The 23,818-nt window shown below is 30.8% G+C and overlaps 4 protein-coding genes across 5 annotated transcripts; 2 read left to right on the top strand and 2 right to left on the bottom strand.

Moving 5' to 3' along the window:
- On the bottom strand, window positions 1–14,825 carry LOC130642104 (uncharacterized). 2 transcript variants are annotated; one of them, XM_057449183.1, is made up of 24 exons: window positions 14,055–14,811; window positions 9,396–9,483; window positions 8,769–8,845; window positions 8,640–8,683; window positions 8,489–8,567; window positions 8,235–8,306; window positions 7,915–8,007; window positions 7,730–7,809; window positions 6,606–6,676; window positions 6,239–6,457; window positions 5,926–6,107; window positions 5,181–5,615; window positions 4,999–5,029; window positions 4,894–4,922; window positions 4,333–4,377; window positions 3,503–3,605; window positions 3,369–3,405; window positions 3,210–3,295; window positions 2,951–3,063; window positions 2,370–2,449; window positions 1,656–1,707; window positions 1,484–1,570; window positions 876–959; window positions 1–494 (listed from the first exon to the last, which is right to left on the bottom strand). In XM_057449183.1, exons 2-24 carry the CDS (start codon window positions 9,439–9,441, stop codon window positions 333–335), a joined length of 2,307 nt encoding a protein of 768 aa, XP_057305166.1. In that variant the 5' UTR covers window positions 9,442–9,483; window positions 14,055–14,811; the 3' UTR covers window positions 1–332. The 2 variants fall into 2 exon arrangements, 1 of the variants encoding a protein (XP_057305166.1); XR_008982540.1 differs by having other exon boundaries at window positions 404–494; window positions 787–959; window positions 14,055–14,825.
- On the bottom strand, window positions 10,460–12,912 carry LOC130642106 (xyloside xylosyltransferase 1-like). Its single transcript, XM_057449185.1, has 2 exons — window positions 12,161–12,912; window positions 10,460–11,961 (listed from the first exon to the last, which is right to left on the bottom strand). Exons 1-2 carry the CDS (start codon window positions 12,623–12,625, stop codon window positions 11,341–11,343), a joined length of 1,086 nt encoding a protein of 361 aa, XP_057305168.1. The 5' UTR covers window positions 12,626–12,912; the 3' UTR covers window positions 10,460–11,340.
- Window positions 14,826–16,143: 1,318 nt separating the features above from the next.
- On the top strand, window positions 16,144–18,559 carry LOC130642108 (gamma-aminobutyric acid receptor-associated protein). Its single transcript, XM_057449186.1, has 3 exons — window positions 16,144–16,398; window positions 17,502–17,580; window positions 18,020–18,559. Exons 1-3 carry the CDS (start codon window positions 16,309–16,311, stop codon window positions 18,202–18,204), a joined length of 354 nt encoding a protein of 117 aa, XP_057305169.1. The 5' UTR covers window positions 16,144–16,308; the 3' UTR covers window positions 18,205–18,559.
- A 1,587-nt stretch (window positions 18,560–20,146) lies between these two features.
- LOC130642392 (uncharacterized) lies at window positions 20,147–23,615 on the top strand. The gene is made up of 4 exons (XM_057449478.1): window positions 20,147–20,374; window positions 21,396–21,828; window positions 22,013–22,182; window positions 22,619–23,615. Exons 1-4 carry the CDS (start codon window positions 20,264–20,266, stop codon window positions 22,901–22,903), a joined length of 999 nt encoding a protein of 332 aa, XP_057305461.1. The 5' UTR covers window positions 20,147–20,263; the 3' UTR covers window positions 22,904–23,615.
- The last annotated feature ends 203 nt before the right edge of the window (window positions 23,616–23,818 follow it).

Consider the following 23,818-nt stretch of genomic DNA (forward strand, 5'->3'; position numbering starts at 1 on the left):
GGACCAATTAAAAGATGTTCCACTGTTACGCGTAGGTGGTTGCCATTCCAACTACAATCACGGACAAAAGAAATAAAACATATTCACTATTGTCTCGAGTTCCTCTGAAGATTTGATTGTACCACATGAATCCTACATTAAAAGGGAAGGCGCGGTTCCAGTAATTTAAATTTTTTTAGGCGCTTCATTATAATTAGTCCACGATTGTAGAGTTGCAGAAGAATTAGTAAAACAGATATATATATACAATAAAATATAAAAGAACTAAAAAGAATCGCCACTATGATTATCGAAGATACACTCTTGCGAAAAATTGTCTCCGTGTAATTTTGTCACAAAATATCACTGCTCCCCAACTGTTCTTTTTGATTGACAGAGAGCCGCCGATCCATCTCATTTTTTTTGGTCTGAGAACGCAAATGTATTCGTACACATTTCGGACATCGTTTATCGCGGCGACATTTAATGTGAAACGTTGATAAACAGCCTGGACACTAAGGAAAAAAACATGTTGAATTGATTGAGAAGTAGATGTCTTATTGAATCAAACTTTTCTAATTTTACATTTCGAATGTTTTGATTTTTTAAGAAGGGTTTTGCATGAAAATGTTTGTCTGTTTAAAAAACAATTTTACTGGATTTACTTCTTTCAATAAGCTCCCACTCAACAAAGAATTTTTTCCATACAAGGCCCCACCTGCGAATGAATCACCGTGTTTTTTTATCTAAGTTAAGCACAATACTCGTTTTAAACGTTTTATGGTCACGCTCACGTATCTTTCTTACCTGTGACTGTTTTAGCGGCTTGAAGTCCTCTCTTCCAACAATAAGTCCCCTACATCTTTTTAAATTATTTAATAAACTTATTGAGTTACCTGTGCGGCTATATTGACTTGAAACGGATAAATGATTGCTGGATCGTGACAATATTCACAAATGAATCCTTTCTGTCGACAAAGCTAAACAAAATACATAGAAAAATATCTTGTCGTAACACTCTCCTCCATTAAACAAAACACAGAATACACACAGCACGCGTTTTTGTTATGGCAGTGTAAACACGTTTTTTTTATAAAAAACAAAGCCACTAGTAGTAGAAAAAGTTTCTTATATTCGGACGTCATCTTACTAGAATTTTTCTTAAATTGGACGGCGGGATCTAAAAGAGGAATATTTCGCCAAAAGCATGGTTTTAACACAATAAAATATATATACACAAAAAGGTTGAAATAATGCGGTTTTTGCATTCAATCCGTCATCTAAAATTATGTCTATTCTATTGGAATCGTCAACCTACTCGATTTCTTGTTACACCAGGTACGTGAACGACATTGGAATAAGTGTAATTGTTACTATGGTGATTGTTGGGTTTTTTTTGAAGTAGTCAATTTCTTATGAAGTGGATTCTTATATCAAAACATGCATATAATGTGTTTATGATGAGTAAATAGAAAGAATATATAAAAAAACAAAAATCGCTTACTGTGCATTTATATATATGTTTTGAAAACTGCACAATCACTTTCTTCAAATGGTGCGCAAGCTGACCATTGTAGACTTGCACCAAATCCTAAACATAGGATTAATACCGTTTATAATCAAGAAGAAAGCGACAAAAATTATACAGAAAAAGTGCGAAGCATCATTTTACTCACTAATAACGAATATTGATGAATGTCATCACATAAATATTCTCGTGGCCATAACCTGAAACAACAAAATATTCATATGTAAAAATGCAACAAAAGCACATCCCATAATGCATTCGTAAATACTTGTATCTTGTTATACAGACATACAACATTTTTCGAATATTTTTTCTAACAAACTATGCACATAGCACAAAAAATATCGCTTTTATAATTCTTCTGCAACCAACTTATACAGCTGTCGCTATAGTGATATAGTTTTGGAATTTCGCGCTCATTAATTTTTGCGAATCCATGATCATAGGATTTTTATTTTATATTTTTATTTTATATTTTTTCGAAATGGTCGAATGAATTAAAAATATAGATTAATTAAGTTGATGAATATTCGATCCATTCGTGATTTTGATTAGCAATTCAAATAAATAGTCGTGACAGCAAAAAAAATCCTGCTGATTTATCAGGAGAAAATGGAAAAGTTCGTAAGACTAATTTTTGCAATTAGACATTTATTTCGCGAGCATAAACTTCACAAAAGTAATGCTTGCAAGAAATTATTCTTTTAAGGCGCCCTTGATTTACCTGAAAACAATAAAAACCGCCTCGTTAAAGTACAAAAAAATTCACAGGGTTTGGAAAAAAAGATACTATATATATATAAATATATAGTATATATAAATATATAGTATATATAAAATCATATAAATATGTCAGTAAAACCTGATTCTGAAGTCTTCTGTTACTTCATTTCTGCATGTTTGAACATATTCCTTGATGTACAGGAGTTGCAAACGAAGAAGCTAAAAGTCATCAATTAAAATAACACTACAAATTTATAATGAGGTTGATATATTGTGGATGTGTTTTTATTGTTATAAGTATGACATTTATAAGCATCTGTAGGCTTAAATTTGGTCATTTTAAGCATATGCTAACATTATGTTGACCCTAAGAGAATGTTGTGAAGTTTTTATGTTTTTTGTTTCGTGAGCAGTTTCACTTTTTATTCTTTATGTCTGAATTAACCAGTATGTAATGACGTTTAAGTTGTAATTACTGATGTTTAAAATTTAAATGCAATCTTTTTTTTAACTTAGCATATTTTGAGCCTGATCATGTGTTTTTCATAAGCAATAAGTTTTTTGTCAGTAAGCATAACCTAAGTATATTTTGAGCCTGAAAAAGTAATTTTTAATTTGAATAATTTCAATTGCTTATAAAAAACATGTAACGACATAAATCAATGTTTTCATAAGAAATTTGCATGTCTGGTTTATACCTTGGGAAAAGAGAGAGCCTACCTTGACTTCTTTCAGTTCTATGATCACATCATACAATTCAGCATTAATCTCATCAATATGAAAAAGTGGTTCTTCTTCAATTTTCATTAAGAATAATTTGTTATACTTTGATACTAAAAAAAGCAAAATTTCGCCAAATTTAGGTAACAAAAATATGTAGATTGTTTCGTGTGGCAAAAAAAAAAACACCTTTATATAGCGAAGTTGATAGCTTAACAAAGTAAAAAATAAAATAAGAAAATCAAAGAGAAAAATTCACCTTTATGTCTTTTGAAATCCCAGTTTTGTATAACTCTCGAAGGTATCACGTGTTCTTCGTCGTCATGGCAATCAAAACAATAATACCTAACAACGAATCCATATCACTGATCACACTGCTTGTTTACAAGTAACAAACAAAAGTGCAAACCACACCTACCCTCCATCATAATAACACACTCTGTACGGCCCATATACTAAAAAGAAAAAAAAGAAACACAGTGAAGAAGGGTGCAAGAAGTATTGAATATCTCTTACTCTTACAAGCATGCGCAAAAAGACAAGTCAACATACTTAAACCAATAGGTTTTCCACATTGCTTGCAGCGGAAATTCTGTTTATCTAAACCTTGCTCCAATCCAATCATAGTTAGTTGATTCAACGAAGATTGAGTTTTCTAGAAAAGTAGTATACCAGCTATCACGCACTTTGATCAAACTGAAATAGACTTACATGTGAATCCCTAACATATAGCCTGGCAGCCTGGCAGCCTGGCAGCAAGTAGGATTCGAACAACGGTCCCCACAACTAGGAGCAGTAAAGGCCCCCACCACACCACGCTCGACAATATGCCACCAGCACACTCATAACTTATCCGGATGGCGTGTATATGTAGGCGAAAGTTAATCATGGCATCTGTGCTTTAATTGTTTACTGAGTAGTTCTACTTCAATGTCTCGGAATGAACCATTTTCAGTAACAAATGGAAACACGAATATGCTATGATAAATCTTATCTGTGCATTTCGATCTTGACTCGGTGTATTACATTTTTCAAAACTTCCTATGGATTTTTCATTGATTAACAATAGCTTATTTTATTTTTACAGTTTTCCTTACGACTATCCTTATAATTAACTTCGTAACTCTTAAAAACTTTACGTAACGAGTCCAGGTACAAGCAGATTATATAAAAAAATCCAAGGAGAGGTTGAGGATTACTATGCTATTTCTACTAAAATGCTGGAGATTTCAAACGTTTCGATTTAAACGAACAGTTGACAAAGAACTTATACAGACAAAGGTAATTTTTCAGCGTCATTGATAAGTAAGTTTGTTCATTCAGAACTGGATGGCTATCCAGGTGGAAGGAACGGTAAAATGGCTTTTAGAAAGTTCTTATACCTCGTCTATGTGATGTTTTTGTAAAGAATAACTCATTGGAACAACCTATTAAAATAAGAACGTAAATATATTAGAAAAAATGTTAAAATACATAGTTTTACTTTTTTACAGAAGATAAACTCGCTTTAAAAAAATCTACAAAAGAGTGTATATATAAATAAAAGTTTATGACCAGTTCGAGAGTTTAATGGTTTATGGTATGAACTATTATTGAATTAAACACCTTCTTTCCTTCCTTTGGTTTAGTTCAGTTTCTTCTGAAACAACATTGATCAAATCCATCAACATTGAACGACAAATAGTAGGAAGTGATCCTAACTCTGCATGCGACTGACATAGAATGATTTGATCAATTTCGTTTCATTAGAAATTCCACCTTAGCGTCGGTTTGGCGTCTAGTGCACTTTTTGAGTATCATTGCACAGAATTAGAATTAACAGACAAAAATAAGATATCTTAAAACAATGCTTTTTTAAGTTTCAGATTCCGTTTTTTGTTATGAATCTTCAAATATACATGTTTGCTTGCAAAAATGACTTTATAGAAAACAACAATACAAACCTCAAAATTCATCTGTGCAAGATTGGCATCTGGAAAAAGCAATAAAAACATTTACATTATTTCATCTATCACGTGACATAGGTGCAATCTGAAGAGATTTCATACCTGACTGAGTAGGGGAAGTACAGTCCTCCTTCTAAATGATAAAAAAAATCTTCGCGAGTACAGTACATTGTAATTACAAAAAAGTCACTTCAAAAACAATTTTAAAAGTATTAAAGAGAAATTCCACACCAAAAATTATTTAAAAACAATGGTTAGTTTTCTAAAATAAGGATTAATCAAACCTCTGGTGCTTCTGTAACAGTATTTTCCTTGGGTAATATGACCACGCCTGCATCTACCTCATCAGAAGATGGATTCAGTACTTCTGTATCTTTAGACGGATTGTTGTCACCATATACTTTGAGAAGTGTCCCAAAACTTTCGTTTTTCTTGTTCATATCAGCAATTTCCTCCTTATCTGTGTTCTCCTCCACACTTTTTTCTCCCGAATCTTGTTTTTCCTCAGAATTGACATCAACAGAGGACTCCCGTTCAAACGAAGAAGACCAACCAGACCATCCGTTACCACCCAAACGGTTCCCGATGAATACAGGTGGAGCTTCGTTAGCATCGTTCTGGACAACAGAGTTCTGTGACATACTCTCAGCATCGACATCATGTGTAGAGGGGCTGCTTTCTTTTTCTTCTACATTTTCTACATGTTCTGAAGAAACGTTCTAAAATACAAATTGCATTATCTTCTTCTGAGATAAAATTCACAGTCAATAAATGTTTAAAATGGATTGTTGTAGTAAGTAGTAACATAAAGGATAAAAACTCTCTTAAAAGTTTTTGTGGAAAGTTTTTGTGGATACGTAACACTCACACCCTTTTATCAGATCTACAAGACACATTTATGAGAGGAGTGTTTAATAGTGAGTACGCTTAACCTAGCAAATATGACATTATGTTAAATATTGCAAGCATCAACATAATGATTTTAGAAATCTTCACATTTTCACCTCAATTGACATATACTTTAATTACCTTCGTAAGAGTATCGCTTTCAATTTTAAAAATCTTTCTTGAGACTGTTGTATCAATACTTGACTGTATTCCTTCCACTGAAGGACTTTCATTGAGTTGGATTTTATCAGATGATGCCGTTGATAATGGAGTTTTACTTTCATTTTGAGTTTGCGTGTCCTGAATTAAACTTATATTGATGCCTATAAGTACAACGTGTGATAATGTTTGAATTAAGAGGACTTATGTGAAGCTCGTAAATTAGGACAGAGATATTGTGAGAATACCAAAAGGATTTGGGCATTTTCATTCATAAATGTTCAACAAGACTTACCTGTTTGTTGAATATCACTACGTGTTAAAACAGGACCAAGAATATCATTTTTGACAGCTACATCTTTCAAGCGAGCTGTATTACCTTCACATTGAGCACTTTGTTTTGATTCTAGTTTGTTATCGTCCGGTAGTATACCTGCAAGTTGTAACGGAAGTGTGTCCCACATATTTAACTTCGATGAGTTGTAGTTCAAACGAAACTCAAACTGCATGAGACCTGCATAAACACAAACTAACTTTTCAACAATATTGAATACCATTCAGCATTTAGTACTTAAATAACATCTAAAATATCTGATTTTTTAAGTATTAATATAACATTCATTGTTACATGAATTTTCTTATGTTTGTGAAAATTATAATACCTTGTAGATACTCTTTTAAGATATCAGGTAGTTCACTATCCATAAGAAAAGCATTCACTCCATAATATTTCCTAAATAAATATATATATATGACATTTAACATGATTTGCAAGGTTAGTGTTCTTTGACTGGTCCTTCCATAAAGCAATTTACCTTACACCCCTTTCTCCCAAAAAAATCCAAATCACCCTTGGATATAGACATAATTTAGGCCATTCATGGTTAATCTTTCGCCTATCATCAACCGTTGCATTTACATTTTCAAACAAAAAAATCCTGCATTTCAGTTGATTATTTGAGAAAAAAATCCATTTTTAGATTTTGTATAATCTTCACCTTTCATCAAGAAAAAAGACAAAGCTTGTTAGATCACTTCAAACAATCCAATGTATATTAAAACAAACAAGCACGTTTACTAGCATTTAGAGCTATGTATGTTGCTAACAAATGATAGTAACAAATAATCAAATAATCGCAGCATTCCGCATTTGTAGTTCACTGTAAAAAATGACGATGAACGAAAAATCACCCATGAATAGACTTACCAACGAAATACTGCAAAAATGTAAACACATACATTGTACTGTATTTCAGGGTTTTCTAATATAATTTTCGTTGTATTTCCAGGTTCGTAAGAACACAGCAAAATCCCTCAATAAAATCAATGAGCCACTACTGACAAAAATTTATTTAAAGATTTTAAAAAATTACTTCTGAGGAATGATGGATAGCTAAGATTTTTGAAGATAGCCTAGTCTGTTTTTATGACTTTCAAGGTTTGGCAGATGCCCTAATGACATACATAACTGTTTGTCTTAATCACCAAACTTAACATCTAAAAAAGTAAAAAATGAAATTTGAGTATATATGACAACAAGCAATCTGTCCAGACCACAAAAAACGCTTGTAAAACATCCCACCACCCATATCTTGCTACAGTTTTTTGTTGAACATGCTTTCAAGCAAATCATAAAACTTCTAAAATCTGTTAAATATCGTAAAATTATTATATAACTCCAGCAGTTTCAAAAAACTAGACAAGCAAAAAAGGAAAATTGTAGGAGAAACATATACGAGTGTAAATTTTTTTGTCTCTACAGCAATTAAACAAACCCATTGCTTACTTTAGCTGATTTCTGTCAGCTAGAATTGCATCCAGATAGCTAACTATTAAGCAATCATTTAAGGCAAGTCGTATCCAAGCCTAAAAACAAGAAAGTATTTAATTTAAGCATTGCTATCAAGTGTGACAGAGTAATATCACTATTGATTAAATAACATGTTTAACATATATAAAGCTATTAATTACCCTGCATAAACCAATCTCTGTTGTTACTACTAAGTGCTTGAGCTGTGTAATAACATCATGGTGTGTAACCTCCTTCAACATATCCCAGAATGCCTAATATATAAAAATTTTGGGGGGATTAAGCAAAAAAGTTCTGGAAAATCAATCAATAATTGGTTAATATGTAAAGAATTGGTCTGTGTTTGAAAGACAATGTTCCCTTATTAAAAAAACTGTTCCATCAATTTAAACTTAACATTGGAAACCGCATAAATGTGCAAATAAATGTGTCTGATATAAATAAAAAAATAGATGGAAAAAACTGTGGAGTACACACATACTATGGAAACAATATCATCGTCAGTGGTGCGAACTCCATCAACAAACATTGATCGCAAATTGGTGACTGCTAACTAAAAAGCAATTGACACAAAAACATAAAATGAACAGTCAATATTTTCTTGAAACAACCTGTGTGCATGATTGTGAGAAATTCTATCACATCATAGGTTTGTTAAGCTTCTATATGATAAATAACAACAAAAAGGTGCTAACACTTAAATCTGTAAATAAAACTACTAAAAAGAACACTTACCGAAGGAGCATGTTGCTGGTATTCATGCAGAAATATGGCTTCCAATGCCATACACACTTGCAATGCGTCTTCATCATTTCTAAAATATAATCAATTGATTTTATTTTTCTCTAAATAATTTAGAATGTTAATAACATTAAATTACACTAACCTTTCAACGATGCGAACATCATCATTTACATGTGATTTTTGCAACTATAGAAAAAAAAAGTTCATTGTTAAAGAAGTAGTGGTGGTATAGTGAGTCATTGAAGACACGTAGGGTGTTAATAACGGTCACCTTTTTAATTTGGCGTGCTAAATTCTCTTTCAACTTTTTCTTTCGATACTCATCCTGGATTAAACTATTTCGTAGATCTAAAGAGGAAAACAATTGTTTAATGTGTATAAACATTAGCTTTTTACAGACAAAAATGTTTGTTATTGATTGTAAACTACATGATAATAAAATAGCGAACAAAAAGGACAATGATTTTATTTATTTTTGGTATAAAACTCAGATTGCCTATTATATATTTTATTAATATTATATTCAATTTAACTCGTACTTTGGTAGCTTTAACCTATGCGCAGTACCTTTTTGAACATGCACAATAACTTTGCTAAGCTGAGAATGTTGATAATACCATTAGAAATTGTTTCATTTCTGGTAAATTGTATTTATATAAATATTATTAAGGCAAAATTAATTATTTTTTTCAATCTTTTAGGCTAAGGTGAAATCACCACCAAAATTAGTTTTATTTCGCTTGAAATAATGCAAACAATTATAAAGGCTAGACAAGAAGATAAAATAAAATTTTCATTTCACCCCGGAAATAAAACTTCATGTAAAGGTTGCCTTAATGATGACACAAGTTGATGTGATACAACAAAACACACCTGCATTCACATAAGATCAACAAACCTTTTACATTGTTTCCTGCAACAGCTTTTCGAAGGTATTGAAACATATTTAAGGTGCCATATTCTTGTTGGTTTAATCTTTACTTTTTCTGTAATAAGAAATTGAAAACCTAATATTTGTTTAGGTGTGCACAGAAACCTTCGTAGATAAAAAACCTTTGGTATTTATATTAGGATTTTGTAAACAGTAATTTTTGCAATCTATGCCAACGAAAAATGTTGGCAGCATTAATAACTTTCTCCAATCATTAAAATATAATCTTGAAAATTTCCAGAGCCTCAAAATATATTATTTTCACAGCATAGAATTTGAACTAAATTAGACCATATTTGGCAAGAAATTGTGCTTTGCTAACACTAATGTTTTCAAATCGAAGGAATATTATGTCATTGGTGTTTTGATACATAAAATTTTTATAAAATTTGTTCAAAATTAATGAATGTTTCTGCCAGCGAAGTTTCTGCACTGAAAAAATTTATTTAAAATTGTTCTTCATCAACTAAAATTTTTTATATAACTAGCTTTTTTATAAAGTCCAAACAACCGGTGATAATTTCTGTGTTTATCACAAGGAGTTCTCAACAAAACACTCTGAAATATCTCCACCTGGCTAAGAAAAATAGGGGAAGCCTCTTCCCCTCTTATCTTACCTACGTTTTTGTACCACACAACATTCATTTTTTAAGTCTACAATTCAGAATACATAAACATTTTGATATAAATAAAAACACCATATTTCCTCTGACCTGGCCCTTGTTACATTTTTTTTCAAAATTTAAAGGAGGGTAGTTATTAGAGGGGTGGGTTAAGGAGAGGGTGGTTTAAAAAACTATTTTTAAATTCGCTATAATTTGTGAAAGGCATCACAACAATATTAATTTTACAAATTTAAAAATACAGCAAACTGAAATTCAAAAAGAAAACCTGTCCTTTTTTGGAGGGGGACACTTATTTTCAAATTTAATATTGTATTTACCTCTACTAATATGTTAGGACGAGTATTGGGAAAATAAAATACTTAAAAGAGGGTCACTAAAAGTAGGGAGTGCTAAAAACAAGACATATTGTTACTATGAAGTTGTTAAAGTTTTCTTGTATATAATAAATCAAAGATTGCAAATTTTTTCATTGTATGTAATGTAAGGACTATGGTAACATTAACTTCTGTTTTAAATTACATTTACCATTTTAAGAGTTAGTACAAAAATTTAACGAGAAATATTTACAATGAATAAAGTATAAAATCCTTAATATATTCAAATATCTTACACTTCATAATAATAATATATAACAAATTTCTAATCCTTTTAAGTGTTGCAAGTATGCTGGGTGTCAGGAGCCTTGCATGACTTTGGTCAGACAATGAATTACTCCATTTATCTAAGTTTGTAAACTATGCATATGTGCATAAAAAATAAAAATTAATGAGGAAATAGTCTGTTTACACATTTTACACGGATGTTTTTTTTGGCTAATTTTAAGCACTAAATGGCTCTTGGTACTTAGGCTTAAAAATTTAGTTTTCAATTCAGATAAGCTGCCACAATACCCGCACCTAAACTTAAAATACAAACCTTGTAAAATAAATAAGAATAAATAAAAGATGATTAAATAAATAAATGAATATTCTTGTCAAAACGATAGCTGATTTATTAGAAGAAGTGAAGATTTGCTAATTGAAAGATGGTAAAGATGATTTTTGGCAAACACATGTTTATTTGAGTACAAAAATTTCTATAAATAATTAGGGCATATATATAAATGCAAAATACATAAATGTAAAAAAAGCAAACAAATTAAAAAATCCAGACTTATATAACATGTAAAAATTTAGAAATATAAATATTGAGATTCTGAGAAGAATCTCACAAAACCCAAGGGTAAGAAAAAAACTTTCTTTTTTACTAGTATTTCACAAAACTAGTTCAAATAGTATTGACAGTTCTCAAAAATTTGAAGGAATAGGGGTGTCACAATTCCCATGCAGTATGTGATACGGTTGAGAGCAATTAAAATATTGATCAAATATATCACCATATCCATTATGCCGCCACCATTCGCATAACTGTCGATTCCATTGACATGGCAAAACATAAAACAATTCGTGATGCTCAAAACTTAGAAGTGAGTAAAAATCTTGATCACCCAAGTGACCTCTATAACTATATTTCAATGCAAGTTGGGCAAGCTTTACCTTGTCATCTAAGTAGGTATTATAAAGTTTGCTATTATTCATCGCATCTAAGTTCATTAACATCACACCACTGTTAAAACCTGTTAATCCATGTGGTGGGGGTGCTCCAATCAACGTGCCAGGATTGTTTTCTCTATAGTCCCACGTAATATGCCAATAAACAGGTTGCTGTTCTTGTGCAATTGCAATAATTTGAGTAGCATTCATCAACTCAAAGAATGCAAACAAATCCATAATGTCTACACGCAGCTGCAAATCGATATCTAACATGATTATCTTGGAGAGTTTAGGGGGAAGAACACGATGAATAGCTGTTGGAATAAAGAACAGGACGTTTTTGTAGTAAGCATTTGCATTTGAACTGAACAGTTCCTATCAATAAAAAAGTAGAAAAAAATTATACAATTGTAACAAACCTTACAGCATTACACCTTATTAGGAATAACTTTTTTTGAGAAAAATCTATAACAAGACAAACCTTTTATGACTATTGACTTGGTATATAAGTATATATATTGGGATATAAGTTATTCTGAACATATATATATTATAACAAACAATAAACAATCACCTGTAACGGTTTTATTACATGAACTAACTGTTTTGCCAGCACAGAAATATCTAAATAAATCCTTTTTGGTAAGACTAATAAAGTAAAACTTTTTTGAAAAGTTGAAAATATTGCTTCAGCAATGCCTTTTCCATCTTTATCACTTGTGATGTAAAGTGTGATGTGACAACGTGTTCGACTCAAGAGAGATACTAAAAAGTTGAATAAGTTCTTCTGAAGTTTTCTATTTTCCTTAGCATTGACAAACTGGATAAGGATGTTGATTGATTTGTTGCACTTTTGGGTGACATTAGTAACAACAGTGTGCGAATAATGTTGAAGTTCACCAAAGTTTATTATGGTTTCTTCACTTTTTTCCAATGCTGCAGAAAAAGATTTTGATATTTCATGTGAATATAACAGAATCAGCATTACCATCACAAGTATTATCATGTTTCTAACAATAATTAATCTCTTCCATCCCATAGAAATAATTTATTATAATCTAAATGGGTGTGTTTTTCAAATTATTAATGTCTGATAAAATTTCAGCAGAACTTCAATAGATAGATAACTCAGGACTTTTTTTTTATGAAAACAGAGGATTCTTTAATTTTTATTTGGAAAACAGCCTTAATGTAAGTAAGTAAGTAAATACATTTATTTGTTAAGTTACATTACAAAAAAAAACGTTTTACAAAAATAAATTGACTAGAGTATAAATAATGCAATAATCTAACCTAACAGGAGAGCTAGTCAAATAGATAAATCTAATCAAGAACTAGCCCCCCTCTCAACAAAAAAACAAATAAGATATATATATATATATATATATATATATATATATATATATATATATATATATATATATATATATATATATATATATATATATATATATATATATATATATATATATATATATATATATATATATATATATATATATATATATATATATATATATATATATATATATATATATATATATATATATATATATATATATATATATATATATATATATATATATATATATATATATATATATATATATATATATATATATATATATATATATATATATATATATATATATATATATATATATATATATATATATATATATATATATATATATATATATATATATATATATATATATATATATATATATATATATATATATATATATATATATATATATATATATATATATATATATATATATATATATATATATATATATATATATATATATATAATTAAATAAAAAATATAGCTATATATATATATATATATATATATATATATATAATTAAATAAAAAATATAGCTATATATATATATATATATATATATATATATATAATTAAATAAAAAATATAGCTATATATATATATATATATTTAAATTTAAGTGTAGCAAATAAATTCTTAGTTTATATATATTCCTTATAAGTATTTACTTAACAATTGATTTGTAATTATTTTTTTTGCACTGCTTTTTGGATAGTGATGACAGCTTTTTATCAATTTGTTGGTTATTGATTGTATTCCAGCAACAAATTGATTGATATTTTATACTATAAATTCCATACCGAGTTGTATTAACACTTGAAAGTATTAGGTTATTGTTGATGCCTTTCTAGTATTATGGGTATGGGTATTTGTAACCACAGTGAAAATTCTTTTAAGTAAATTTTTATGATAGTGATCATACGTAAATAAAAAGTATTTTGGCTTAATTGTGTCAGGAAAAGTAAGTATTTTGGATTTATTAAATTATTTTTGGATTTATTAATTTTAATTGCTTTATTTTAAAGGGAGATAATTCCATTCAGGTGTTATGTTATGTTATGTGGTTAAGATTACTAAGGAAAGATTATTTCACTAATAAATATGGATGTACAATACCATAACTTCAATACCCTTTCTTCCAATACTATAAATACTTCACAACCATCTGCAAACTTGACCACGTATTTATCTTTTCCTGAAAAATTGACACGTTTTTGGAAGATCACAAGAAAGGAACAAGCAAGGTAAGAGATTTTAGGAGGTTTCAGGTAAAATTTTAGGAGAAAACACTAAAAAACAATTTATGAGATTTTGCCAAAATTTGCTAAGACCAGAGTTGGCTGTTCATTTTAAATTGTGATTTTGTAATATAAACATATATGCTCATTTTCTATCACAATAAATGAAATAACAAAAAAATACAAATGAATGTCACCAATATAGGAGATTTGCTGGAGTTGCTTTTAAATCTAAGGGAACTTTAAGCTTGCCTGATGTAACAAAATATAGAAATAACTTTCTCTTTATATTACTCGTAATTCCCAAGAGAAAAAAAATCCTTTTTTTGTGAGTGAACAAAGAAATAAACAAAATTCTTACAACATTCAATTAAGTTAACATCTGCAGGGCTTAAATCCAATGCTAATTTGGGCAAGTATTATTTGACTCTTGTCAGCTACTCTGAAATAGAAAACAGGAGAGTAAGCTAGCTTTTGTTTTATTGTTATTACAATACCGCTCGAATGTAACTTTACATGTACGCGATAGTTATCACCTTCGCATGAGCTTTCGGTAGCGTCAGAACTGTTATTGTTAACCTATTATTAAATACATGACCTATTTTTGCATGTTGAAAACAATAGAGTTCATGTCTTGTTTGCAAAATTTAATTAGCTAAAACGGCGATAGAAATCCTTTTTAGATTGCATTTTAAAAGTTTAAGAACGAAAAACTGCGATAAAGATGCTTTTTAGATCGCATTTTATAAGTTTAAGAACGAAAAACGGCAATAGAAATGCTTTTTAGATTGCATTTTAAAAGTTTAAGAATATAAAACAGTGATAGAAAAGATTGCATTTTAAAAGTTTAAGAACGAAAAACAGCAATGAAAAGCTTAAAAGTTTAAGAACAAAAAAAGGCGATAAAGATGCTTTTTAGATCGCATTTTATAAGTTTAAGAACGAAAAACGGCAATAGAAATGCTTTTTAGATTGCATTTTAAAAGTTTAAGAATATAAAACAGCGATAGAAAAGATTGCATTTTAAAAGTTTAAGAACGAAAAACAGCAATGAAAAGCTTAAAAGTTTAAGAACAAAAAAAGGCGATGGAAATGCTTTTTAGATCGCATTTTAAAAGTTTAAGAACGAAAAACGAAAAAATGCTTTGTTAGATCGTGTTTTAAAAATGTAGCCGTCCTTGAATCTGAAAGTTTGGACCGACGTTAATTCACAGGGCTGCATGCATAGATATTATAAGAGTGAATTGATTAACATAAAATTTTTGCCAAAGTGACACTTATTTGCTCTATTTTAGACTGCTAAAATGTTGGCTAAGGACACAAACATATTAAATTATTTCATCATTTTATAAATATAAAGCTAACTATTAGCAAGCTAGCTAGCTAGCTACTTAGCTAATATTTAAAACTTAAATTAAAAGTAGGTGAAGTGTAGGTTAAAGCGCCAAACACATTCTATTGCCTTGAGCATGAATCCTTAGAAATGGGCTGCTATTTTTCCTAAAATAGATAAAGTTTCTTCCTAATCACTAATCATTGTCCTTTGCCAGCAGCTAGATAGTTCGTGAATTTTGCACAAGTAGTTAGCTTTATCTGCAAACATTAGAGTAAACTAAGGCGTACTACATTATTTAAGCGATTTGTTCTTTTGGATCTGATCAGACCAGAAGAGCTGAAGAAAGCGAAAGCATAATAATACAAATTTCGTGCACATGTTACTTGAACATCAAGCAACCTCGTACTTAGACAACAGACCGTGTGCTACTATAAAATTTTAATAAATGATTGTCCTGTTATGACAGATTCATGTCCCAGGAAGGTTATAATTTTTTAAAAGATCAAAAAATGTTGAATAAAACTAGGAAAATATAATAAATGATGTGATTGAGATGCATTATGTTTGCTCTTTGCACGATAACCGCTGACCAAAAAGGAAAAAAATTTCGACGTTAATCACGTGATTTAATGTTTTGATCGAAAGACGCCATTATTGCTTTAACAGCAGAAAAATTGTACTTGCTGGTCAAAAACGAAATTACTAAACTGCAGGAAATAACAACAAGCAGGGATAATCTTTTGGCTTTCATAAAACGTAAGAACTGAACGATTCAGTATTTTCGTGATATTTCAATATGAAATGGGAGTATAAGGAGGAACATCCATTTGAGAAGAGAAGATCTGAAGGAGAAAAAATTCGAAAAAAATACCCAGACAGAGTTCCAGTGAGTATGCGCGATGGCTTAATGTTGTGTTATTTTCTTCCTGCTACACATGTAATATAATTTTTGGCTCCACCCCAATATCCCCACTCAAGCAGTAGTAAATCTTAGGTTTATGATGACAAACTTTGCAAATGATATTTTAGACCTCTTTTGTGCAGCTTACCTCCTATTTATTCCGTATTCTAATATTTACACCTCTCCACTGAAAAATACCTTTTTGGCATGGTTGAAAAATAATCCATCTCTAATAAACCTGCATACAGGATTGCTGTAGTTTCATTTCAAGTGTGTACCATGGCTACGTTTTCCAATATTTCAATGGCATAAAAGTATGACTAGGATCTTACAACAATGTTCAATGATATATGTTAGAAAATCAATAAGTTAAAAAGTTGCAAAAGTTATTCTTTTTCATTTAATAATTCTTTCTTTCTGAAAATGAAGCTAACCTAATATCCACGATTTGAATAGCATATCTGGGCAACTTTTGATCACTTTTCATTTAAATTTTGACAATTTATTCAGTGCATTGTTTTCTTTGACTGTGTGTTGTACACACATATAATAATAATAAATAAGTGCCTAGCCCAGAAAATCACAAAAACCTATAGTTAGTGAATTGTTTCCACTGGTCGGTTTTTTCTAATTTGACTTGTATGGTGAAAATATTTATTCTTTTAGCTACATTTGAGTTTTTAAATTCATTAACACACTGGTGTGAACATTAACTTTTCTAGTGAAACAGGTCACTGGGCAGGTTAAGCTGCGTTAAGGCTTTCCCAATTGGTGTTAAATAAGCATTAGATACTTTACTTGTAGTACAACATTACCTTACGTTGTGGGTATTTAATTAGACAGTCATTTAACAGCTTTATTACACTAGGTGTGAATTTGGCCTCAAGTAGTTTCACCATTAGTTTTTTAAATGTTATTATAAAACTAAAAACAAAATCATATCACCTCAAATATGCATAACATATGCATACTCTGATAAAGTGTTATTCGTATTATATGCATATCCCAGCCTAATTATCACTTCAAAAATGTTGGTATGTAGACATTTATTTTGTATTCTTTCCATTGTTATTATTATTATTTTAAAGGTCATTGTAGAGAAAGCACCAAAAGCAAGGATTGGTGATTTGGATAAAAAGAAATATTTGGTTCCATCTGATTTGACTGGTTGGTGTTTTCTTTGTTTTTAAATTTATTGTTTCCCTTTTGTGTTTAGCTGCTTCGTTTTTTAACTACATGTTTTATAAGAAACCACTTTATAAGAAGCTAACAGCTGAAAATTTTAGGAAACTTTTACTAGTTGAAAAACATAAGAAATGTTCACATATGCCTTCCACCAATCAATGACATTGAAGTTTTGGTACCTGACATAACAAGGAATCAGAAGACTACTTAAAATTGACGATTTTAACGGAAAGGGCATCATCATCTTTTTTCCTTGCATATGTTTTAGTGAAAGTTTGTTGTGTCAAAATCATGTTTTCTCTTATAGAACCCCTAAAAAATAGGGAAACGTGTTAGACACTTTAACTAGTTATATATCCGTTTGCTTGGTTTCTTATAAGAATAGAAAAGTGTATACAATTGTTTACTCTTTATTTTATAGTTGGTCAGTTCTATTTCCTCATTCGAAAAAGGATACATTTGCGTGCTGAAGATGCTCTTTTCTTTTTTGTAAATAATGTTATACCTCCGACATCTGCAACTATGGGACAATTGTACCAGGAACATCATGAGGAAGACTTCTTCTTATACATAGCGTACAGTGATGAAAGTGTTTATGGGTGTTAAAACTTTGTAAATATAATATGCAAGTATTTGAATAATTATTCAGCTGGCCAGTCTTATAATGGATCTAATTCTCTTGTAGTGATATTTATTGTAAACATATAAATATCTGTGGCAATATTTATGTTTTAGACTTTAAATTTTAATGGTTGTTGTAGTTATTACAAGTTTTTAAATATTTCTCTTTTTATGCACGCAAATAAACGGACTGCACTAACTATTTTCAGATATATCTCTGTAGATTCTATCGTTTTATGCACGCAAATAAACGGACTACACTAACTATTTTCAAATATATCTCTGTAGATTTTTGTTTATATACCAGATTTTTATATCCTAAAATAAATTCCTAAAATTATATTTTTCTTTTTTTTTGGCGATGTGATGTCGAGCTTTACAATGTCGCCGTAGCTTAATAGGAATAACTCTCGTACTTGCGGGAGACCGGGGTTCGATTCCCCTTGACAGTGAATCAATATGGGCGAGTGAATGTTACCATAGCCTGGGTTAACTCGAGCCATGCGAGAAAAATTGGGGAGATGGAAGATTTGCAGATGGAAGATTTCACATACAACTCCAAAGAGATCAACTCTCTGTTAAAAATCCTCTTTCTATCAAAATTTATTCTGGCAGAAGTGTTCCCGGGACCATGATGTGGATGATTGGTTCTGTTGAAAAGAGATTTTCTTATAATCTTCACCGTATGGTGGATCTTATTACCTTAGGGAATTAATTTTCGCGTTGATTAATTTTTGCGAGTTTTTTTTAATTTCGCGAAAATTATTTACCACGAAAATTTTTGGTTAAATCGCTATTCGCGACTATTAATTCCCTTGAGATTTGGATATTTTTTTCTTTTTAAAAAACGCCCTTGCCTTTTTGATATAAGATAAAGGCAAAAACCCTGGAAACGAGGGTGACGATTTTCACTTCTTTTTCTTCTAATTTACCTAGAACTACACATAATGCTCAAATTTCAACTTTAGCAGTCCTTATTTTTTTATCTCCCACATAAACACCTTATAAAACGTTGTAAATTTTGAGTAGTACAAATTTATCAATTTTTTTTTTGCGAAATTGGTACAAAATATTTGATTTTTTCTAAATTGAACGCAGGTTGCCACTCTTAAATTAAATTGTCAAGAAATTAGAAATTTTTTTTATACCAGTCGTAAGTCCATGGAAAAAATCCATAGGAATTCTCGCATCGAAAAAAGTCTATAGAGATTCTTCCGTCGCGACTGTAGCTACCATCTGAGTTAATTGACAGACTACAAACATTGTCACAAAATGTCAGCAATTTAAATTTTAATGGCCAGTCATAACTATTTCATTTCAAAATATTGACAAGGAGTGAATTTCAGACCTGCTCCTAAAGAATCAGAATTTATTTTTTTACAATCTATATATCCAATCAATATATGTTTGTAATTAAATTTACATAGTCCACTATGTCAGGAAAGTCATTAATGCTCAAAGTATTGTCAAAATGTCAAAGAAAACTGTCAGAATTTTGAGGTTTAAGTGTTCAATAGTTACTGCTAAGTAATGATCTATACGAAATCTTGTTTGGTCATTTTAGTCGGAATTATTCGCAAGGATGAAATTCCAAAAGCGTCACCGAAAGATTAATTACAGTATGTTCTCTTAACATGCTTGTAACTAAATTTAAAATTTTTATGGTAATCCATTTTTCTAAGAAAATGTAAAAAAAATATAGTTCAAGAAACAAGATCCTGGGAACGAGGTTGTCAAGTACTGCTCCAATTATTTTCTCAGTTTCGTAAGTTTAATCCGTAACTAGTTAATTTTCGGCTGTTATTTTAAATGACATAATTATCCTTTTTAAGGATTTTTTTCTTTTCTTGTCCGAATAGTAAATCATGCAGGAAAGACAATTATAATTCGTGTATGTTTTTAAAATGTTGTTAAATATAAAATTATGCCCTCATACGGCTGTTGTTCGTAAAATAACCCTGGGGACGAAGTTGTGTTTTAATAAGAATTGTCACTGAGACCAAACATACGCCTTCGTAACATTTAAACAGTGCGAAGCAGAAAGATGAGTAGTGAAAAAGCTGTTTGTGGGTGCGGCGTTACCTTGGTGGTGATATTTTGTTTGCTGATTGTCATTCTGATACCGCTCAGTTACTCTGACATTGACTACTACGATGTAAGTAAGTACTTTAAAAAAAGTCAACAAAATATTCCATCTTACCGGCCTAAACTTTGACAGTCTAAATTTTTGTCTCCTTATTTTTATCGTCGATCCTCATCTCTTTTAAAAATGGCCACTTAGAGGCGAAACCGTTTAGACCAATATTAGTTTTAACTGATCGGTCTTGAGTAAGTAATTTTAAGTCCAGTTAGGATTTGCCTTAAAAAATTGCTACATATATCTTTTATTTCCAACTTCTAGTGTAGAAAGTGTAATGCAGAGATACAAGTTGCGGCGTAAATGCAGGGAGAAATACGGGTAAATCTGCCAGAGCATAAAATTGGTTTTATCGACACCGATAAGATCTACTACAGTGGAAGACATTGGATGGGACCAACGAAAACATTTAAAACATCCAGTTAGGATTTGCCTTAAAAAATCGCTACAAGTATCTTTTATTTCCAACTTCTAGTGTAGGAAGTGTAACGCAGAGATACAAGTTGCGACGTAAATGCAGGCACAAATACGGGTAAATCTGCCAGAGCATAAAATTCTTCACTTATATCAATAAACCCGCGAATTATTGATAAGGAAGTTTTATTAACTGGTTTACAACACTCAGTTAAGATAAAAAAAGGAAGTATAAATTGGATAGTTTTTGTCATTAAAAATATTTGCTTACAACCACACGATAATCTAGCAGGTAAGTTCCCCTGATCTAATCTAATCTAATCGTTAAATGAAGACTGGAAACAAGGTTTGGGAAATAATTTTTATTTTTCTACCCACAAATCCATGCAATCCAAAAAGCGCCTGTGTTAGAAGTTGTATCACTTTAAAATACAGTGGACTTTATTTGAACTGGAAATTTGTTCTGGAGATAGGGAGATGTTTAAGATAGGTCCTATCTAAGTTAGGCGCCTCGTTGAATTATCTGAGGGCGCTTTATAAAAATGGAGGATACTTCATTTATACGTATTAAATAATTGCAGCTCTTTAGTCAAACCTTTCTATTCTGTTGCTTGCTTCTTTACAGATGGGATATCTGAAGACAAAAACAACAGGTTTTGTCGACACCGACAAGATCTACTACAGTGGAAGACACTGGATGGGACCAGCGAAAACATTTAAAACATTTCAAAAGTCAGTGCATACAGAAAACTTCAAGCGTTTGTCCATCTTCAATAAAGAAAAATTGGAAGTAAGAATGACTTGTTCGGTGCATTACGTTCTTCGACCGGAAGATTTGAAGCTGTTGCATGATACATACGACGTGGGGTATAAGCCAATCCTACGCACTACCATATTAGCTGCTTTAAAAGGCGCTGCAACAAAGTTTACAATCGACGAGTACAGACTTCAAAGAAGCATTGTCGCTGAAGGCTTGAAGACAGCTGCTTCGAAAGCACTGGGTGGGATATGCTGTAGAAAGGATTGTGAAATCAATAGAATGGAACCGTGTAGTAAAAGTATCTTAATTTTTTGCTTTTCATGTTATTTTTTCCTTCTTTGTCCAATTTACCAGAGCTGAAGAAAGGTACAGAAATATTTTACCTCTGTAACAATCTTTCTAAAAAGAAGATTATCCCTCAAAATTAACTCGTGTTATACAATAATAAAAACAAATGTTAATCATCTCGCTGTTTCTTCTAGACTGTTTAACGTATTCGAAATGCAAAAAGAAAGACAAAGGTGTGTTTGCTCACTTGAAGTATTTTCAGCTCCAACTTGTTGATATCACTGAAGAACAAGAAACAAGATTTTTAAGACAGGTTCTTCTGCAGGAAATGAAAGACACTGAACTCTTTAAGCAAGAAGAAAAGGTAAAAACAAAACTTTGCCAATCTCTTCTTCTTCGGGATGTTGAACCTCAAATAAATAAACATTTTTGTTGAGATTTTCAATTCTTAGGTGTGAAAAGAAAGCAAATTAGTAGCATGGCTGATTTGGGCATCTTATAATTATATTTTTATAGAGATTATTATAATTTTAAAAAACACGTGGCCGCAAGTTTTCAGAACTAAGTAACACGCGACTGCGTGATTTCCACAATTGTAATAAGATTATAAAATGTCCAAGTCATCCACAGTAAATCAGGATAAAAATTGAAAAAAAACAACATTTTTTGATACAATTGTGCAATTTTAAGTTTCCTTGTTAACTACCACCTTCTTTTTTTATCTATTTTTCACAAAAGATTCTCGTTTAGCGTACATATTTGTATCTCAACCCAATGATAAACTTCAAATTTCGTTACAGGTGACACGTAAGAAAACAGAAGAGCAACGAGTTATCATCGAAAATCAAGCAAAGATCGTTGCACATAATGCAACAGCGAACAGCGATTTGATCAAAGAAAAAGCCAATATCGCAGGGGAAAGAATAAGAGAAGATGCCAGAAACCGAGGTTTAAAAATCATTTATGATGCTCTCAATATAACAAATGAGGAACACAAGAAAACCCTGGATTACATTCGAACCTTACGTGACTCTAAGAATGCCAACATGTACATTGGTTTCCAATATATGGTAGCAAGACCTTGAATCTAGTGGGTCCACATAGTGAATATGGTGGTCGAACTACATTAGATCAGATGATTTTTGGGGTAGTCATAGAACACGCTCTTAAAACTTTTATTCAGTTAACATTTGTAGTAAAGCGTATGCTAAAAATATATTCAAGTTTTTTTGACGATTTGATGTTGTATATAATGATTTTTTGTTTTTTGTTTAACGAATAAATGAAATACATTTTATGGTGCTTTTCTTTTTGGCAACCTATGGTGACAAAACACAGGCATTGACAATTGCCACTCTAATTAGCCGCGATACATGGTGTTTTAATTTACGTTATTATTTGTTTATCCTGAAAATCACGCGACCAGGACAAACTGATAATTGTTTGTGGAAAAGACACTTGCTCTTGGTAACCTGATTGGAAAGGAGGCCCTCCCAGCCTCCTAAGAACTATCCATTGTTGATATTATGGTGTGCCAAGCTAGTTTCAATTTCGAAGGCGTTCCTTTCTCAACATATGAAAAAGTTTAGACGACACAAACAAAGAATGCATTCTATTATTTTAATATATATTTTCTCATAAAATACTATCCTAATCTACAAAATATTTTCATGAGGTGAATATTTACATACCGTAAATATCTAAAGTAAACGCCCTGTGGTCCAGTGTAGCACCAGGTGAGGGGAGAGGGGGGTTGCATGAAATACCCCCAGGCCATAAATCTGGAACAGCTTATGCTTTCGTGATGAAGCTCAGCAGACTCGTATACAAAGTTTTAATACGAAGAGATTCTAGGTAAGAAGATAATTTGACGTCATTGGAATCAAAATTGACGTCACGCATGCTAAAAACAAGCCTTTTTTCTCAATTTTGCAACAAATATGAATTTCTTAACTTTATTATACCTAAGGGAAGCACAAAGTGCTCGTCGCAATTTCAAT

This window comes from Hydractinia symbiolongicarpus, chromosome 4 (genome assembly GCF_029227915.1).
Source record: "Hydractinia symbiolongicarpus strain clone_291-10 chromosome 4, HSymV2.1, whole genome shotgun sequence".
Lineage (NCBI taxonomy): Eukaryota > Metazoa > Cnidaria > Hydrozoa > Anthoathecata > Hydractiniidae > Hydractinia > Hydractinia symbiolongicarpus.